This window comes from Sycon ciliatum, chromosome 7, assembly GCF_964019385.1.
Source record: "Sycon ciliatum chromosome 7, ocSycCili1.1, whole genome shotgun sequence".
Classification (NCBI taxonomy): domain Eukaryota; kingdom Metazoa; phylum Porifera; class Calcarea; order Leucosolenida; family Sycettidae; genus Sycon; species Sycon ciliatum.
In genome coordinates, this window is record NC_088649.1 from 5,063,307 (window position 1) to 5,081,329 (window position 18,023).

Below are 18,023 nucleotides of genomic sequence, written 5' to 3' on the forward strand. Positions count from 1 at the left end.
CACACAGACGTATAGAAAAACCCACCCTGACACGGACAAGCACATAATGAGTATTCATATACTGTGTTATTATTCAAAATTATTCACAGTGTGAATTGGAAAACGGAAGGAATTAGGAAAATGCCCAGGCTAGCAGAGTAAAAGTGCAAAAGAAGAAGACGGCAGTCAGGGTTGCGTATTTCTAAACTGTTTTGAAAGTTCAAAAACAAATCACATGGTACTTCAACATGGCCGACCGGTCCAGGGAGGTATATGCAAATAACTACAAGTTTACAACGCCTGGTTCAGGTGCGGGGAGCGGCAATTTACGATGTTTCGCGTTTCGCCATGAAACGACACAGGTACATAATTCCGGTAATCAAAAGAGAGAAATATTTGTCGACGGAACAAACTCGTAAGAATGTTCTTAACGACTGACGTTCCCAGTACACAACAGTACGGGTACGTTCAAACCAAAACTAGAATTAAACAAAAGCTAGAAAAAAAACGAAAACTGGAATAAAACCAGAATAAAACCCAAATCAGAAAAAAACAAAACTGGAATCAAAACCAACAACAGATGGGAATCTACAAAAAAACTGGAATCAAACCAAACCAAAACTGGAATAAAACCCAAAAATTCGGTTCAACACGAAACTGAAATCAACACAAAAGCTGGAATTAAGCCAAAATTGGCATCAACACAAAAACTGTAATAAACCAAAAACCCGTAAACTGAACAGTATGGGTTGTATGTAAATGGTAGTGAACAAAGCTGGCAATGTCGTGACAACCGGTTGCAAGTCGTTGGGAAAAGAAATGGGTCAAATCTAGTATATACAGCACATAGAGTTGGAAAGTATTATACACACGGTGTTCAAGACATAATGTAGAGAAAATGCAGTGATGAAAATAATACTCTTTATCAGTCACCAGGTGTGAGATTACTACTTCTCAATATCTACACTGCAGTATGATGTACAGATGCGATTAGCACATGAATGTGTAGTGCACACAGCATAAGCATAGGTACAACATGTACATGTGTAGAGCACACAGCATAAGCATAGGTATACAGCATAAGCATGGGTATACAGCATAAGCATGGGCATACAGCATAAGCATGGGTATACAGCATAAGCATGGGTAGATCTACTAGTATACAGCAAAAGCATGGGTATACAGCAAAAGCATGGGCACACGGCATAAGCATGGGTACGCATGATGGAACAAAAACTCGACCCAGGGTTCAGTCCCGATCAAATTTCAACGAGCAGATATTCATAACTGATGGCATCAAGCACTGCCTGTATTCTCCCGTGTACAGACTGACAACCAGGCATGGACAGGTTACACCTCCTATTAGTCTGGTGTCTACTCTCCACTAGTGCTACTCTGAGCTGATCGGCAGCAGCGGCGGCATCACCTTGACTGAAGTCATTGTCCCGTAGGTATAGATACTCAACACCACCCATATTGAGTACTATAGTAGCCAGTGTAGCCAGACTAGATGATGTCAGACCAGTGTTGTTCAGGCGCACAACGGTAACATGCCTACACTGACATAGAGTATCAGCAACGGCCAGAAGAAATGAATCTGTTAGGTTATTACCATCAAGATAGAGATACTCTAGAGATTGACACTGAGAAGCAAGGATGGTGTTGACTGTTGGTGCACTGGTTGCTGTTAGTCCAACATCAGCCAGCTCTAGTACACGCAATTGCAGCTTATGCAGGTATGGGGCAAGCACTGTGAGACCTTTATCGCCTAGTTTGAAGTGGGAGAGGTACAATCTAACTAACTGAGTACAGGCCTGTAGAATGTGAGCAAAGCTGGTGATATAGGTAACCACATCCACACATTCCTCACCACCAGACCGTAGAACATGGAGGTTAGCACAATTCCCTATTGCATGGTGTAGCTCAGCCACACCAGCGCTGGAGAAGTTGTTTCCGTCGAGATGCAGCTTCTGTAAGTAGTTGCTGTTGCGTTGAATGACATGTGCAAGGTGTGCAGCGTGTAGATCAGTTAACAAGTTCTCACCGACTTTGAGTACCTTCAAGTGATCACATTCTGCTAAGCCAAGAGAGAGCTGTTGATAACCACTGTCTCCTATGAAACAATAGTAAATACCGAACTTCTCGATCATACTGCTATGTACTCTTAGTACCATACCGACTGTATAACAGTCGGGTGTTGTTAGTGTACAGCCTGTCAAATCGAGATTATGGCGCTTTGCGAAATAGCATTCCAAACTGGGTGATGGCCCTCGATCTGCTTGCCTGCCTGGGGCCCGACTCTCCGTGAAAACCCGGAAGGCAAGAAGAAGTTGGTCGCTGTTCACGTACCATGGCACACACTCCTCAATGTCAATGTGGTAATCAAAGTGGTTCATATCGGAAGAGCGAAGCCTTTGCGCGAGTTCCGGGTGGATAGACTCAAGAGCCTTGCTCAGCATTCGGATGCTGGCACGCGGTACTTTGCGTATCCACAGTCGTAACATGGCATGAACAAAGTCCTCGTTGCTTGCACTGAGGCGCTGTGACATGGTTGCTTGTACTTCATCCACTGCATTAACGGTAGTTGGAAGAAGGTCATGCAAGAGAACTCCAGCAAGACTGGTCATAGCCGGTTCATCAAGGAATGAACACAAATCTTCCGTCACCTGTAACACATCATGCTCACTGGAACGCAGAAACCCGGAAAGGCATTTCGATGCATTCTCTCCCACGTGTCCCTCCACATTGTCCTCATCGTAGATTAGAATGGACCGGATAAGGGCTTCAGTCGACTCATCTGAAAGCTCAGATGCAAGCAGACACCAAAAGGTGCTGAGATGACCTGTGTTTGCACCTAGATGACTGACTAGCCAGTGTATATCTGATGCTGTGGGACACGTGGACAGGATATAGCGAGCAGCAAGATATTCCTGAACGGACAGATGGCTAAACTGCCACTGATCCACACATGGCAGCGACGAGCCACTATCGCATGTAACCAGTAGACCGAGTAGCCTAGACTTTTCAGACACGCCGTGTTCTTCAAAATCCTTCTCTTCGAAAATGATCTTCTTCTGGGCTAGTGTGATGAGTGCAAAATGGCCCAGTTCCAAGATATCTTCTTGTACAGTGCGTGGCAGTGAATTCCAGTCACGATGAAATCCACCGCTTCGCTGTTGAATCATATGCAGTACAAGGGAGAGCATGATGCCAGAGAGAGACTCGGCAATTTCACCGCGTTTGTCAAACACTTCACATATGGACGCAGTGAAGAAGGGCGTTTGCATGAGCGATTCCAGTTGCGGGTTATCCCCAAGCCTTTCAAGCAACGCTTCCGCTTTTTCCGCTGACAGGACTTTGTGCACGTACTCGCGAACCTTCTCCTCGGTGAAACCGACTACCTCAAGTCTCCGATCGAATGGGCATGCCGACGACAGCTTGGCAACTTCAGATGAATGCCTCGACGTAAGTAGTAAGTTAATGCCTTTCAGTTCCTCACCGCGAATAATGTTCTGAACAAAATCACTGCACTCGCCTAACCTAGTTTCATCTAGGCCGTCAAAAATCAAACCAATATGCTGCGCATTCTCATAAATGAAATCAGATATAGCCTTTTGATCAGCATGATCCGATATGCCAAAACTCTCCAGTTTAAACAGTTCAATTATGTTCTTAGCGCGACGAACGCTGGCTTCGCGAAGTGCTGCGGCGCCTACAATGGCCAACTTTCTCCAGATCAATCCCCGTGCCCATTCCATAGGTCCTTTCAGTAGGAATATGGTTGTTTTACCTGCTCCGCCGCACGCAGCTGCCAAAACACGCACAGACTCGCCTTCATTTACGTCAACACCGTTACTAGTCCTATCAACATCTCCTTCTTCTTGCGACGTCGCCTCCCCTTCAAACACATCTGCAAGTTGCACGCTTTCCGCTTTGCCCGCTGCCGACGCAAACACATGTTTGCACTTGTGTATTTCAGTCAGTGACCCATCCTCATTATTCAAGCACTCCAAGTTTTCACTGGGTACTACCACTAGGTTTACAAATACATCGTCTAGGGGCATGCGATGTGGCCGCTTCGACATGCCCCGTCCTAGATTTACCTTCGCATTGCCGTACCGATCCTTCAGACGGCAGACGAACGTGTGCACGGCACTTGGCAGTTGCAGTGAATGCCCTTGATGCTCACACGTCGTTGCAGCAGCTTTGCTAGTCGGTAATGTCGGACGATGCTCAGCGTGAGTAAAACTACTAGTGGGTTGGCATGTTGTCCTATCACTGGCTTGCTCGTCAGGCGATACAACAACAGCGGGCGCCGGTACCGGTGTGATACTAGTAGTGTCGGTAGTTCTAGTGTACGAGGAGAGCCTGCGCCCATCGCTACGCACTACCAGTTGGTGAACGAGAAAGAGAAAGAAGAGGACTTTGAGCATGTCCGTTCCCATTTCACACACCTCCAGAAGGCAAATGATAACGGAGGCCAACGAAACCTTGCTCATCCCAGACAATAGGATGGCAGGCGCACAACGACAATATTAATAGGAAGAACAGTGCAATACTGGTTCAAGTCCTGAGAGTCATGCAACAACGATCGTCGTTCTGAAAGAAGAGGTCTATCAACTCAACAACTGCACTGCAAACACTAGTACAGAACTGGCAACTGAAATCCGACCCCTTGCCTTAGCGGTGCGTCAACTTTCTATAGCGGTCTCTGTTTCGTAGTTTTACCGATCCTGTGTTGGGTCTTCGCGATGTGAGCGCACCGCTCAAGGGATCGGATTTCAGTTGCCAGCAGTGTAGATCTACGGAGTGCTGATAAACCTGCTGAGCCCGAATATATTCGGGATTCAGAATGACCAACGCATATGGCCGATTGGTTTGCAGGCCTGCCTGCGAATCATGAGGTCCCGAGTTCGAGACCCGCGCTGGTAGCAGGGAGCGTGTAAAGACTTTTTACGTGAGTAAAGACTTTTTACGCGTGGTGAACCCGCGATATTCATGTTAAAACAAAATGGCGTCACGATTTATTGAAAGTGGTATAGTTGGTGGTACGAGTGTTCAAAACCATTTGAACTTCATACTGTTCGTCTTCTTTTTGACATGCTCTCTTTCCATCGTCCTTAGCTTTTGTTTGTTGTGAGCTGTTTTGGCTTTCTCCTGTACCTCTGGGGGATGCCAAGTGATGGTTTTGAGAGGCTGGTGATGGCTGTGAGCGAGGGTTTGCCGATCGGCGTCGTCCTCGCTGTAGCGATGAAAATACTAGTTACTGCGCACCTGGCAGATATCACAACACGTCGGAGCGTCCAGGAGCAAAGGAATCTTGGGTTTTCACTGGAATCTAGTTCCTCCAGCATCGTGTAGCCCACCGTCGGTGAATGGCGGTCCAGAAAGGTCGAACCTGGTCTTCTGCAGCATCTCGCAGTCCTGCGAGGCACACCGTGTACGCCTGCCATGTATTGTACAAATAAAACTCATGCAGTGGACTCTACAGTGATTAGTCTCAGCCTGTATGCTGCAAAGGACACAGGAAATGTGACTGGTGTCTGTACACTCAGTGACTCGAGGCTGGACGCCAACACCCCAGTCTTCTCCTGCAGGATCTGTTTGACATTGACATTATGCAGTAGGTCGGCATTGACCTGGCTTGGCAGCTATCGTAATAGTATCTGCCTGGTTGGATGTAGCAGGTTGGCGTTTGCTCGTCGTCCAGTCCGGAATTTTCTTGTAACTCACGGTGGAGTACGCGCAGGGTTTGTGATCATCCCTGTTCACTTCAATATTATCAAACACAACTTTCCCTTTGTCACTCATCTTATCCTCAGTACTGAATTTGCTGACAATATTGCACAACACTTGTCACAACCTACCGCCACTGCTGGCGGTGGCGACTGGTTCGTCAATGGCGGTGACCAGGCTGACTGACTAGCTTCGATACAGCGGCCTCGTTGTCAACCCCGCGGCAGCCTAAAGGTTGATTTTATCGATCCAGCCTCAGCGCCATGTTGACGATGCCCTAGTGACTGTGTGTCATGGATTGCCTTGCCATCAGCGGTCATTGCCGTCCACCTTGGTGCAGCCCTCAACAACTGGCTCAGCCCATGGGAGTCTCAAGTGGACAAAGTTGTTGCCAAAGTAGCTCAGAAGATTGGTGCATCGTGGTGTAAGTGAGCACATAACTAGGACTTCCCAGCGCCTATTTGTCCAGGCTGCGATACTATGTGACATGCTGTACTGCACATTCTTTTCAGCACTGCAAGGCCGGCAGCTGGACCGACTGCAGGGGCCGCGCACATGCAGGCCGCCTGTTGCCAGTGCAGCATTCTGGAACGTTCCTTCCTTCTGAGATCCGTGAAATAATAACTTTCTTTGCTTCAAAGCAAGTTGCTTACCTTTCTGTTGTGCTCCCAGTGTCCTTACAACAATAACCTACAGCAATGTTTTATTTTCCTTTCCATTCCCCAACCAATGAATACTACAATGTCGATTCTATTTCTGAATACTTTAGTGTGTGCCCGCGCACGCACGTGTGTGTGTGTATACCTTACTCGCCACTCGAAGTTCTGTTCCCCATTACTGGAACACTGCCTGTTCTTTCAGGACCTGCCATCATCTGCGGATGGGCATTCAATGATTGTATTGTGTGTGTGTGTGTTTCATTCAAAATCAGATCCGCTATCGTTGCTATAAGAGAAAATCTGTGGGTTCACATCCAGTGCATTTGTAGATTTGCGTGCTTTTCTCGCCACGGGCGCATACATGGGACATTGTGTGTGTTGTGTGTGCGTCTGTGTGTATGGGGATATTGTCTGTATCGGCTTTTGGTACAGTCAGACCTCGCTTATCCGGTCCTCGTTTATCCGGATCCCTCGCCATCCGGAAGAAAATAGTTGGTTACAAATGTACAGCATATGCCATGCTTACATATAGTATGTGTGTTCGATTATCCGGTTCCATCGCCTATCCGGATATTTTTGTGGAAAACGGATGTGTGCGGTTATGCGAGGTCTGACTGTACTAATGTTCAGGTCTGTGCTTGCATGTGTGAACATGAAATTGTTCGGTTCTGTGCATGCTATTGCTATGTTGTATATTATTGTATGTATGTGTGCATTTCCACGAACAGTGTAGATGAGCGTGGAGAGTGCATTCATCCCTCATCAACCACTTCCCCTTGGGCTTACGAGAGTTTTTCTGCGTACCTCTCATTTTTGTTTGTTTGTTTCTCTCTGATACTGTATTGATGCCGGTACCTGTACCTCGATGTGTTCCTCTATCTGCAGTCGCCTTTATCCTTCGGTCAAGTTAACGTTTATTGTGCTCTATTTATCGTGCGAATCAAAATAAACAATAATAACACAAGTCATGCTAGAGTGACGGCATGTGCGTGTAGTAGGGTTGATGCGATGGGACGTTCTAATTAGGTGGAACAGAACACACATTGGGCAGATTGATTGGGCATCATTGATTGTGCTCAGTCTAAACAGTGAACATAATAATTATCTTCAGTGACAGACTGTTGCTTGTTTGACAGGTGCCGCCAGAACCCCTGTTGTGTCATGCTATAGATGCACATGCCCTATTCTGGGGCATACTGAGGTACTTTGATTTTGTTGACTGCATGTAGACAGCATCCAATAGTAGTACAGTCAGACCTCGCTTATCCGGTCCTCGTTTATCCGGATCCCTCGCCATCCGGAAGAAAATAGTTGGTTACAAATGTACAGCATATGCCATGCTTACATATAGTATGTGTGTTCGATTATCCGGTTCCATCGCCTATCCGGATATTTTTGTGGAAAACGGATGTGTGCGGTTATGCGAGGTCTGACTGTACTCGTAGACCTTGGCTCTTTGTAGGTCAACCACCATCGCATGGATCGATCGGTGACTATGCACTTGGAGGTTGGAATAGCCCGCGCTGAACAGATCTTGCCATGGCCCAGGGAATGAACTCGCTTACTCGACTATCCCGGTTTTAGTTAACCAGCATGAGTGGCGCAATTTGTCCATACCATGTTGCGAGCTCACAGTTGTTTGGGCAGGTTTTGAGCTGCACCACGAAACAAAGCGAAATAACGGCGTGACTGTAGAGCAAGGAAGCGGCGAGACGGCACTTCCAGGACGAGACAGGCAGTAGAGATGTGTTCACAGCACGAGCAACCTCTCAAACCCTGCCGGTACTCCACAGTTACAAGAAAATGTCGGACTGGACGACGCGCCAATGCAAACCTGCTACATCCACCCAGGCAGATAGCTGCCAAACCAGGCCAATGTCGACCCACTGCATACCGGTATGTCAATGTCAAACAGATCCTGCAGGAGAAGACTGGGATGATATTGGTGTCCAGTGTACGGACACCAGTGACATTTCCTGCGTCTTTTGCAGCATACAGGATAGACTCATCACTATAAAGTCCACTACTTCGTGATTTTTATTTGTAGAATACATGACAGGCGTATTCAGTGTGCCTCGCAGGACTGCGAGATGCTGCAGAAGACCAGGTTCGACCTTTCTGGACCGCCATTCACCGACGGTGGGCTACACTCGCGATGCTGGAGGAACTAGATTCCAGTGAAAACCCAAGATTCCTTTGCTCCTGGACGCTCCGACGTGTTGTGATATCTGCCAGGTGCGCAGTAACTAGTATTTTCATTGCTATAGCGAGGACGACGCCGATCGGCAAACTCTCGCTCACAGCCATCATCAGCCTCTCAAAACTATCACTTGGCATCCCCCAGAGGTATAGGAGAAAGCCAAAACAGCTCTCAACAAACAAAAGCTAAGGACGATGGAAAGAGAGCATGTCAAAAAGAAGACGAACAGTATGAAGTTCAAATGGGTTTGAACACTCGTACCACCAACTATACCACTTTCAATAAATCGTGACGCCATTTTGTTTTAACACGCATACGGTCCACTGCGCGCATGCGCCGACACCCACGGTCAACTGGGTACTCACAGCTCGGAGTGAGGGTAACAAGGATGCACGGTTTACAGGGTTATGCAACTATGTTACTTAAAGGGGAAGTAAAGGGGAAGTATACCCTAAAATCAAATTTTCACCAGTTGTAGTCTTCGGGGTGCTGAGTCGAATGGTCTTGGTCCGAGGAAGCTGAGACGCTCCCTTCCTACTTGAATCCCAATCGAACTCGCGCACTTCCACCGAAACTGGGTGACTGCGCCCTACTAGATGGGGATTTGTATGCAAAATGTCACTAAAAGCGCCATTTCGTTCTTATAAAAGCACGGATGACCGCGATTGGCCCATATGTTGTAGTCTTTTGGACGCTGAGTCGACTGGTTTTGGTCCGAAAAGGCTGCGATGCAGCGTTCCTCCTTTATTCCCAATCGAACATGGTTGAAGAAGCGGTCACGTGCTCCTGCGTACACCAGTCACCTGGTCACCGTGCCTGCAGGGTACAACTTACTAGCCTGTTTGACCTTTTTTGGGTGCAGTCCTGTCACTCGAGTTGAACTCGAGTTGAACCTTGGTGTGAAAGTTGTCGCCTGCTGGCGCGGTGACCAGGTGATTTGGGCACCCAGGAGCACGTGACCGCTTGTTCAACCATGTTCGATTGGGAATAAAGGAGGAACGCTGCATCGCAGCCTTTTCGGACCAAAACCAGTCGACTCAGCGTCCAAAAGACTACAACATATGGGCCAATCGCGGTCATCCGTGCTTTTATAAGAACGAAATGGCGCTTTTAGTGACATTTTGCATACAAATCCCCATCTAGTAGGGCGCAGTCACCCAGTTTCGGTGGAAGTGCGTGAGTTCGATTGGGATTCAAGTAGGAAGGGAGCGTCGCAGCTTCCTCGGACCAAGACCATTCGACTCAGCACCCCGAAGACTACAACTGGTGAAAATTTGATTTTAGGGTATACTTCCCCTTTAAAGGGGAAGTTAAGGCAAAAATTAAAATTTCACCAGTTGTAGTCTTCGGGGTGCTGAGTCGAATGGTCGTGGTCCGAGGAAGCTGAGACGCTCCCTTCCTACTTGAATCCCAATCGAACTCGCGCACTTCCACCGAAACTGGGTGACTGCGCCCTACTAGATGGGGATTTGTATGCAAAATGTCACTAAAAGCGCCATTTCGTTCTTATAAAAGCACGGATGACTGCGATTGGCCCATATGTTGTAGTCTTTTGGACGCTGAGTCGACTGGTTTTGGTCCGAAAAGGCTGCGATGCGGCGTTCCTCCTTTATTCCCAATCGAACATGGTTGAAGAAGTGGTCACGTGCTCCTGCGTACACCAGTCACCTGGTCACCGTGCCTGCAGGGTACAACTTACTAGCCTGTTTGACCTTTTTTGGGTGCAGTCCTGTCACTCGAGTTGAACTCGAGTTGAACCTTGGTGTGAAAGTTGTCACCTGCTGGCGTGGTGACCAGGTGATTTGGGCACCCAGGAGCACGTGACCGCTTGTTCAACCATGTTCGATTGGGAATAAAGGAGGAACGCTGCATCGCAGCCTTTTCGGACCAAAACCAGTCGACTCAGCGTCCAAAAGACTACAACATATGGGCCAATCGCGGTCATCCGTGCTTTTATAAGAACGAAATGGCGCTTTTAGTGACATTTTGCATACAAATCCCCATCTAGTAGGGCGCAGTCACCCAGTTTCGGTGGAAGTGCGCGAGTTCGATTGGGATTCAAGTAGGAAGGGAGCGTCTCAGCTTCCTCGGACCACGACCATTCGACTCAGCACCCCGAAGACTACAACTGGTGAAATTTTAATTTTTGCCTTAACTTCCCCTTTAAGGCAAAAATTAAAATTTCACCAGTTGTAGTCTTCGGGGTGCTGAGTCGAATGGTCGTGGTCCGAGGAAGCTGAGACGCTCCCTTCCTACTTGAATCCCAATCGAACTCGCGCACTTCCACTGAAACTGGGTGACTGCGCCCTACGAGATGGGGATTTGTATGCAAAATGTCACTAAAAGCGCCATTTCGTTCTTATAAAAGCACGGATGACCGCGATTGGCCCATATGTTTTAGTCTTTTGGACGCTGAGTCGACTGGTTTTGGTCGGAAAAGGCTGCGATGCAGCGTTCCTCCTTTATTCCCAATCGAACATGGTTGAAGAAGCGGTCACGTGCTCCTGCGTACACCAGTCACCTGGTCACCGTGCCTGCAGGGTACAACTTACTAGCCTGTTTGACCTTTTTTGGGTGCAGTCCTGTCACTCGAGTTGAACTCGAGTTGAACCTTGGTGTGAAAGTTGTCACCTGCTGGCGTGGTGACCAGGTGATTTGGGCACCCAGGACCACGTGACCGCTTCTTCAACCATGTTCGATTGGGAATAAAGGAGGAACGCTGCATCGCAGCCTTTTCGGACCAAAACCAGTCGACTCAGCGTCCAAAAGACTACAACATATGGGCCAATCGCGGTCATCCGTGCTTTTATAAGAACGAAATGGCGCTTTTAGTGACATTTTGCATACAAATCCCCATCTAGTAGGGCGCAGTCACCCAGTTTCGGTGGAAGTGCGCGAGTTCGATTGGGATTCAAGTAGGAAGGGAGCGTCTCAGCTTCCTCGGACTACGACCATTCGACTCAGCACCCCGAAGACTACAACTGGTGAAATTTTAATTTTTGCCTTAACTTCCCCTTTAAGTTATGGGCCGTTACACGCCCGATTGGTTGAGAGACTCACCTACTCTCCCCTGACTCACTTGTGAGGTCTGCATTCGCCACTCAGGTGTGCAAGGCATAGGCATAGTGCTATTATTAGTGGTGGCCTGCGGAAGCGAAGGCTAGTTTGTGTGTTTCTGAACATTCAAGCGATGCCAACGCGAATCCAGAATGACGTCAGGGCGCTGAGCCCGAATATACTCGGGCTGACAGGCTATCCTACCGTACTAAGCTCCGTGTTCCAGCGTAGGGTTGAAAGCAGGGAGTAGTAAAAATTAAATACATTTTACTACTCCCTGGTTGAAAGAGACCCCAGAGTTGAGCGGTACATTTCCTGCATTCAGTACGAGAGGTTGCGGGTACGAATCCCGCTTGGATACTTTTTTTCTTCTTTTTCGTCCGGTCATTAAAATCAAATTGGCGACTTTTTCGTATTTTACGCAATTATTTGGATGAACTTACGTGTCATATAGCACTTTGTTCCCCTTTCTGGGAACTATATCGAGTTGGTCAGCGTGATGATTACACCTCGGAGCTTCGGCTTCGAATGTGACAGTGTGTTTGGCCTCAAATCGCCGCTAGTCTCGTTTTCCATAAATTTCCAGCGGTTTAAAGATAAAAATGCAAATGCACGCCTTGATTGCACCTACAGCACCTCTTGCTTTCTTTGGCCTTTTCTTTCGCTTCTTTGCTGATAGGTTACCTTTTTCCTTTGTCTAGTATCCTTGAGACTTCAGTCTTCTACTGCCGCTATGGCAGTGTCTGTTGTGTACTAATGACTCCGAAGCTGAAGCTCGCAGTCCAGGCCTAGGACTAGTAAGAGTTCCTACCGGATCGACGTGCTGTCCGTGTAGGTAAGTGCTGAAGTAACTAGTTTGTGCCGATATGGAAATTTCGGCCTTTTCGGCGGCCAATGCTGATGGCGACGCTGCGATGGTTCCGTGGGTTTGCAAGCACCGATGAGTGCCTTGTTTCATGCCCCGAGTCACGATTTCCCGGTTGGGTCAGGGCGGCCTTCACGAGTTCGGCAGGCTCTTTCGAGTGCCTTGCCAAGGCTCTGCGCTTAGCGCGTAGCAACATCAACAGACGGCTTCCGTCACGTCATTGGGCAGGCCCTGGCGAGTGCCTTGCCAATCTCTGTACCTACAAGTAACTGGTATCCAACCCCATCGATGGACGACGCGGATATGCGGCGGCTTCTGTCACGGCAGTGGGCAGGCCCTGTCGCGTGTCTTGCCACACTCAGACCATCCGTCCACTGTCGATGGACGACGGTCTCACCAGTGGGCAGGCCCTGTCGCGTGCCTTGCCACACTCTAGCCATCCATCCACTGTCGATGGACGATGGTCACACCACTGGGCAGGCCCTGTCGTGTGCCTTGCCGCACTCTCACCATACGTCAACCGTCCATGGACGATAGTCTACAGTGAGCAGGCCCTGTCGCGTGCCTTGCCACACTCTAGCCACTCTAACCATCCATCCACTGCGGATGGACGATGGTCGAACCAGTGGGCAGGCCCTGTCGCGTGCCTTGCTACACTCTAACCATCCGTCCACTGTCGATGGACGATGGTCTCTACAGTGGGCAGGCCCTGTCGCGTGCCTTGCCGCACTCTAACCACTCTATCCATCCATCCACTATCCATGGATGATGGTCTCGTGGATTTGCAAGCACCAGCGAGTGCTTTGTTTCTTGCCCAGAGTCGTGCCTTCCTGGTGTGGTCAGGGCAATTTCATGAAAAGCAGGAGTGCCTTTCCAATGTCTGTGCCTAACTCGCATCCACCCATGTCGGTGGACTGTGCGGTCATTGTAGATATGGTGGCTTCCGTCACGCCAGTGGGCAGGCCCTGTCTGGGGGCCTTGTCACACTCTAACCATTAGTCCATTGGTGATGAACGATGGTCTCGTGGCTTTGCAAGCACCGGCGAGTGCTTTGTTTCATGCCCAGAGTCACGCCCATAACTTAATGCCGTTCTGCCATGCTCATATTGTTGTTTCGCAAGTACAGTTCTACCTGTGTTTGCTTGCTCCTATACCAAGCAGAATCCCGTATTGACCGGGATATGTTCCTGCACCAAAGGGCTGTGGATCGAACGTGCATCCCTGTGTCAAGCGGAATAATGTCATATCAGACCAGTTTCCGCTGCACCACGGGCGTCCGGTTCAGGCAGGTTTACCTGTATGTAGATACATGGTTCTGGTTCCCTGGTTTGCAAGGGACAAACTTCTTTGTCCACATTCCTGGCTCGAGGAGTACTGTGACATTCCATATTTTGACACAGCCTCGCCATGGTGTCGCAGTATTATTATCTGTGTCCGGTGCTAGTCGTTTTTAATAATAGACTGTCACCCTTTTCTCCCTTCATGTCTCCGACTTGAAGGGCACCTGTACATATGGTGTATCCTCGATACATAGAGACATTTTTTACTGTATATCAGGCACTCTGCGAGATGCCTGTTCCTTCACTCCACATGCGCACTTCTCCTTCGCGCATAATGCTTGGCTACACCCTTGCCTTGGTTGAGGTGGTGGATCACTTTAAAAGTCACACTGTCACATTCGAAGCCGAAGCTCCGAGGTATAATCGTAGATTCCGCTAGGACCCGCAGGGTCCGACGTGGAATCGGGGTTACACGAGGAGTGAAGGCGAAGAATGTGACAGTGTGTTCCCGCCCATTGTGCTGGTGTCGCCCACCCCTCACTGTCACTACTCTTGATCGCACTATCATTTTGGTCGCTCAGAAAAGGCCAAAGAAAGCAAGAGGTGCTAGGTGCAATCAAGGCGTGCATTTGCATTTTTATCTTTAAACCGCTGGAAATTTATGGAAAACTAGAGCGATTTGAGGCCAAACACACTGTCACATTCTTCGCCTTCACTCCTCGTGTAACCCCGATTCCACGTCGGACCCTGCGGGTCCTAGCGGAATCTACGATTATAGCCTTAGTCAACATTTCACAAGAGTTCAACAACCTAGTTGCTTAGACTATGAAGTTGTGGAGCTTTACATTGGCCCTATTTTTAGCATTTTCTTCAGAGCCTCAGATGAAAGGCCCTGTAGCCCTCAATGGGTTAACATGTTGCACACGCTGTCGACCTGTCGTAGACACTGCGCTGATGACTGTGCTGGCATCGCGCCAGAGCGCCACGTCTCGCGAGAGCGCCCCACCTTGATTTTACAGCCAGAGAAAGGAAAATCGTATGGCAGAGTGCAACGAAGTGTGTACGATGTGAGAATCTTAGTGTACTAAGGTCACACTTGGCAGGTTTTTGTGTGTAGATTGTGTCCACTCGAAGGTACGGATTGACTGCAAACCGTGCAATATGTGTACAAGGTTCATGTCGTATGACCTACACTCTGGTCCTACAGACAGCAGACCACCTCCACGCTACGACCACGAAAGGATGAGATGGTGGGGCGCTCTGGCGGTACTTTACGGTACTACTATAGGGTACCCTGTAAAAAGGCTTTAGGCCTAGCGCCTGTAGCTGTGGAGATTGCCCTATTCAAAATTTAAATAATATTCAGGTTTTTACCGTACCGTTTCTATGGTTGTAGCCAATGAGCGACGTTCCCGCGGTAGTAGTAGTAGTAGTAGTAGTAGATTTTATTATTTTACTAGGGGAGTCCCAACAGGCGTTGCCTTTTTACTGGGAACCCTAGGTGAATTTTTACCATGTTTACATACAGAGTAAGAGACGGGGCCTGACGGCAGTCAGTGGGAAGAGCATTCCATCTGTCTGCCGCCAGGAAAGAAATAGAACGCATGCCATATTGCGTAGAAACAGGCGGAAGAACTAATGCGCGCTGTGCCTGGCCGCGCGTGCGAGCCTGGTGTCCAGGCACAGCAGCCCTAAGCTGGAACAAGGATTGGAGAAGGGGACTAGCAAGATGTGGGGTCAAGCAGCGGTACACGAAAACATAGAGTTTAAGATTTGTGCGCTGTTCAAAAGAATAGAGATGATATTTGCGGAGAACAATTTCAGTAGACATCATACGGTCAAACCCAAAAACTTTCTTCATTGCTATGTGACTGACCGTCACGATTTTATTGAACAGGGTGGCGCTGAGACAGTGCAGATAAGCGTTACTGGCATAGTCGAGAGTCGATTGCACAATGGATAAATAGAACGTCCTCTTCGCTTCAGGTGTTAGGTTTTTTCGGCCATGTCTGAAGGCGGCAATCTTGCCGAACACCGCACCGCAGACCTTCTCGACTTGCGGCTGGAAGGTGAGATGCTCGTCGATGAGTAGTCCGAGATACTTCACGGTGGCTGCAGGGGTGAGGGGCTTGCCTTTACAAACTAGGGGGATTGGTAGATGCGGCACAGGTTGGCGTGGGCGCCGAAGGACCAGGAACTGCGTCTTGTCAGGGTTCATGAGAAGTCCTTTGTCATCAAGGTAGAGCTCCAGAGCGCTAAGGTCATCCTGAAGCTTTCGCAGCATGACAGAGAGGTCCGTTCCAATGACGAAAAAGGCGATGTCATCGGCATAGAGCTGAGAAATACTGTTCCGAACAATCTGTGGAACCTTGCGGATGTAGACGCAAAAGAGGAGGGGGCCAAGGACGGACCCTTGCGGAACTCCCCTGGTGCAGGGCACAGTCCCACCACGCTCCCCATTGACCACGACTTGTTGACTTCTGGAGGACAGATAGTCCACGAACCACTTCAGCACCGAGCCGCCTAGCCCTACGTCAGCCAGCTCGTTGACCAGTTGTTGATGCTGTACACGGTCGAAAGCCTTGCTCATATCTGCGAACAGTATCGCGCATCGCTGGCCATTGTCCAGTGCTCTTGTCCACCTGTCTATGGAAACAGCGAGGGCATCTTCGCAACTGTGCTTTGGACGGTACGCAAACTGCTCCAGCGGCAAGGCGGACAGCTCTGGGTGGTCACGGAAGAATTCAGTAATCTGCCGGTGGACAACCTTCTCCAATATCTTGGAGGCAACGGGCAGCAGAGATATTGGCCGGTAGTTGGTGGCTGCAAGTTTGTCCCCGGACTTGAAGAGTGGGCACACGTGTGCATGCTTGTAAGAGGCTGGAAAAACGCCAGAAAGTAGGGACTGATTGATTATGGATGTTAGTGAGGCCGTGATATTTGCTTTGCATGACTTTAAGATGCAGGGAGGAATGCCATCCGAACCCGCGGCCTTGTGGGAGTTTAGAGTAGTCAGTAGAGCCTCAACTGTTTCAGTGTTGACCAAGGTGAAGTCAGTCAGGGTGCTAGGTGCTGTCGGATCCCTGTCGGCTGGTATCTGCAACACTCCTGGCCTGGCTGGGTCGTGGACAACTGCCGCAAATGTTGCAGTGAGTGCTGGAAGTGGCGCTGCAGGGGTGGATTTCGTGGTGGCTCGACCAGAGAGCTTATTTAAGAGACACCACTGGCCTCTGGGGTCACGCTTCATGTTTCTGAACTGTTGCATTAGGAACTCCGACTTCAGGCGCCTGTTCAGAAGTGTCCCTTCCCTTCTCACTGCCCGGTACCGTTGCATTAGTTGTTGATCAGAGGGACGTGACCGAACCTTTCTGTGCAAATGCTTACGCTGCTGTAAAAGATATCGCAGGTGAGGAGTCAGCCAGGGTTGAGGTTTGGGTTTGCTGAAGGATGGTACGCAGATGCGACGGACGGGGCAAAGTTTGTCGTAAGTTGACGTGAGGACGGCTGTTAGGCTGTTCGCCAAGATATTTACATCTGTTGCAAGGGGGAATGACGTCAGTTGTTCGTCCACGGTTCGGCATAGAGCGTCCCGGTCTATTTCTGTGGCGCTCGGCTTCCTGATATTGGTGTAGAGTGGACAGGTAGACATGGTTGGATATGTTAGGTGGGTTATAACTAGGTCGTGGTCGCTGATACCGTCCACAGGGTGCACTGCTGTCTGTGTAAGCTGGACTCCAGTGGAAACAAGTACCAAATCGATGCAGGTCTGCCCATGACGAGTGGGAGCAGTGACAACATTCCTGAGATCAAACTCGCAGCACATATTCCGGAGATGTTTGTAGTGTCCACCGCGGTGGCCTTGATGAGCCGATAAAGCCCGTGGTGAAATGTTTTTATTAAACTCTCAAAATAGAAATGAAAAACGTAAAATGTTTGGCACCTATATGAAGTCAGGGGATGGCCCACGCCTGGTAAAAAAACAATGAGGAGTTAAATACAAAGAAAACGAACTGAAAATACAAAAGTAAATGAAACACCATTACCAAAGAAACTGTACTGTATCATGTACAGTCAACTTCGCTAATAACGACTGCGGATATAACGACAATTCGCGAATAACGACCGAATTTCCATGCCCAGAGCAAAGTCCCATCTAACTGTATACATTTAACTTCGGATATAACGACTATCTGAATAACGACAATTCGCGTATAGCGACATGCTTTTAGTGCCCCGAGGTCATATTC

General features: G+C 48.8%; 1 protein-coding gene across 1 annotated transcript; it reads right to left on the reverse strand.

The window, feature by feature from the left end:
- Positions 1-51: 51 nt before the first annotated feature.
- LOC135820798 (uncharacterized) lies at positions 52-4,606 on the reverse strand. The gene has a single exon (XM_065333842.1). It carries the CDS (start codon positions 4,476-4,478, stop codon positions 1,239-1,241), a length of 3,240 nt encoding a protein of 1,079 aa, XP_065189914.1. The 5' UTR covers positions 4,479-4,606; the 3' UTR covers positions 52-1,238.
- Between the last annotated feature and the right edge of the window lie 13,417 nt (positions 4,607-18,023).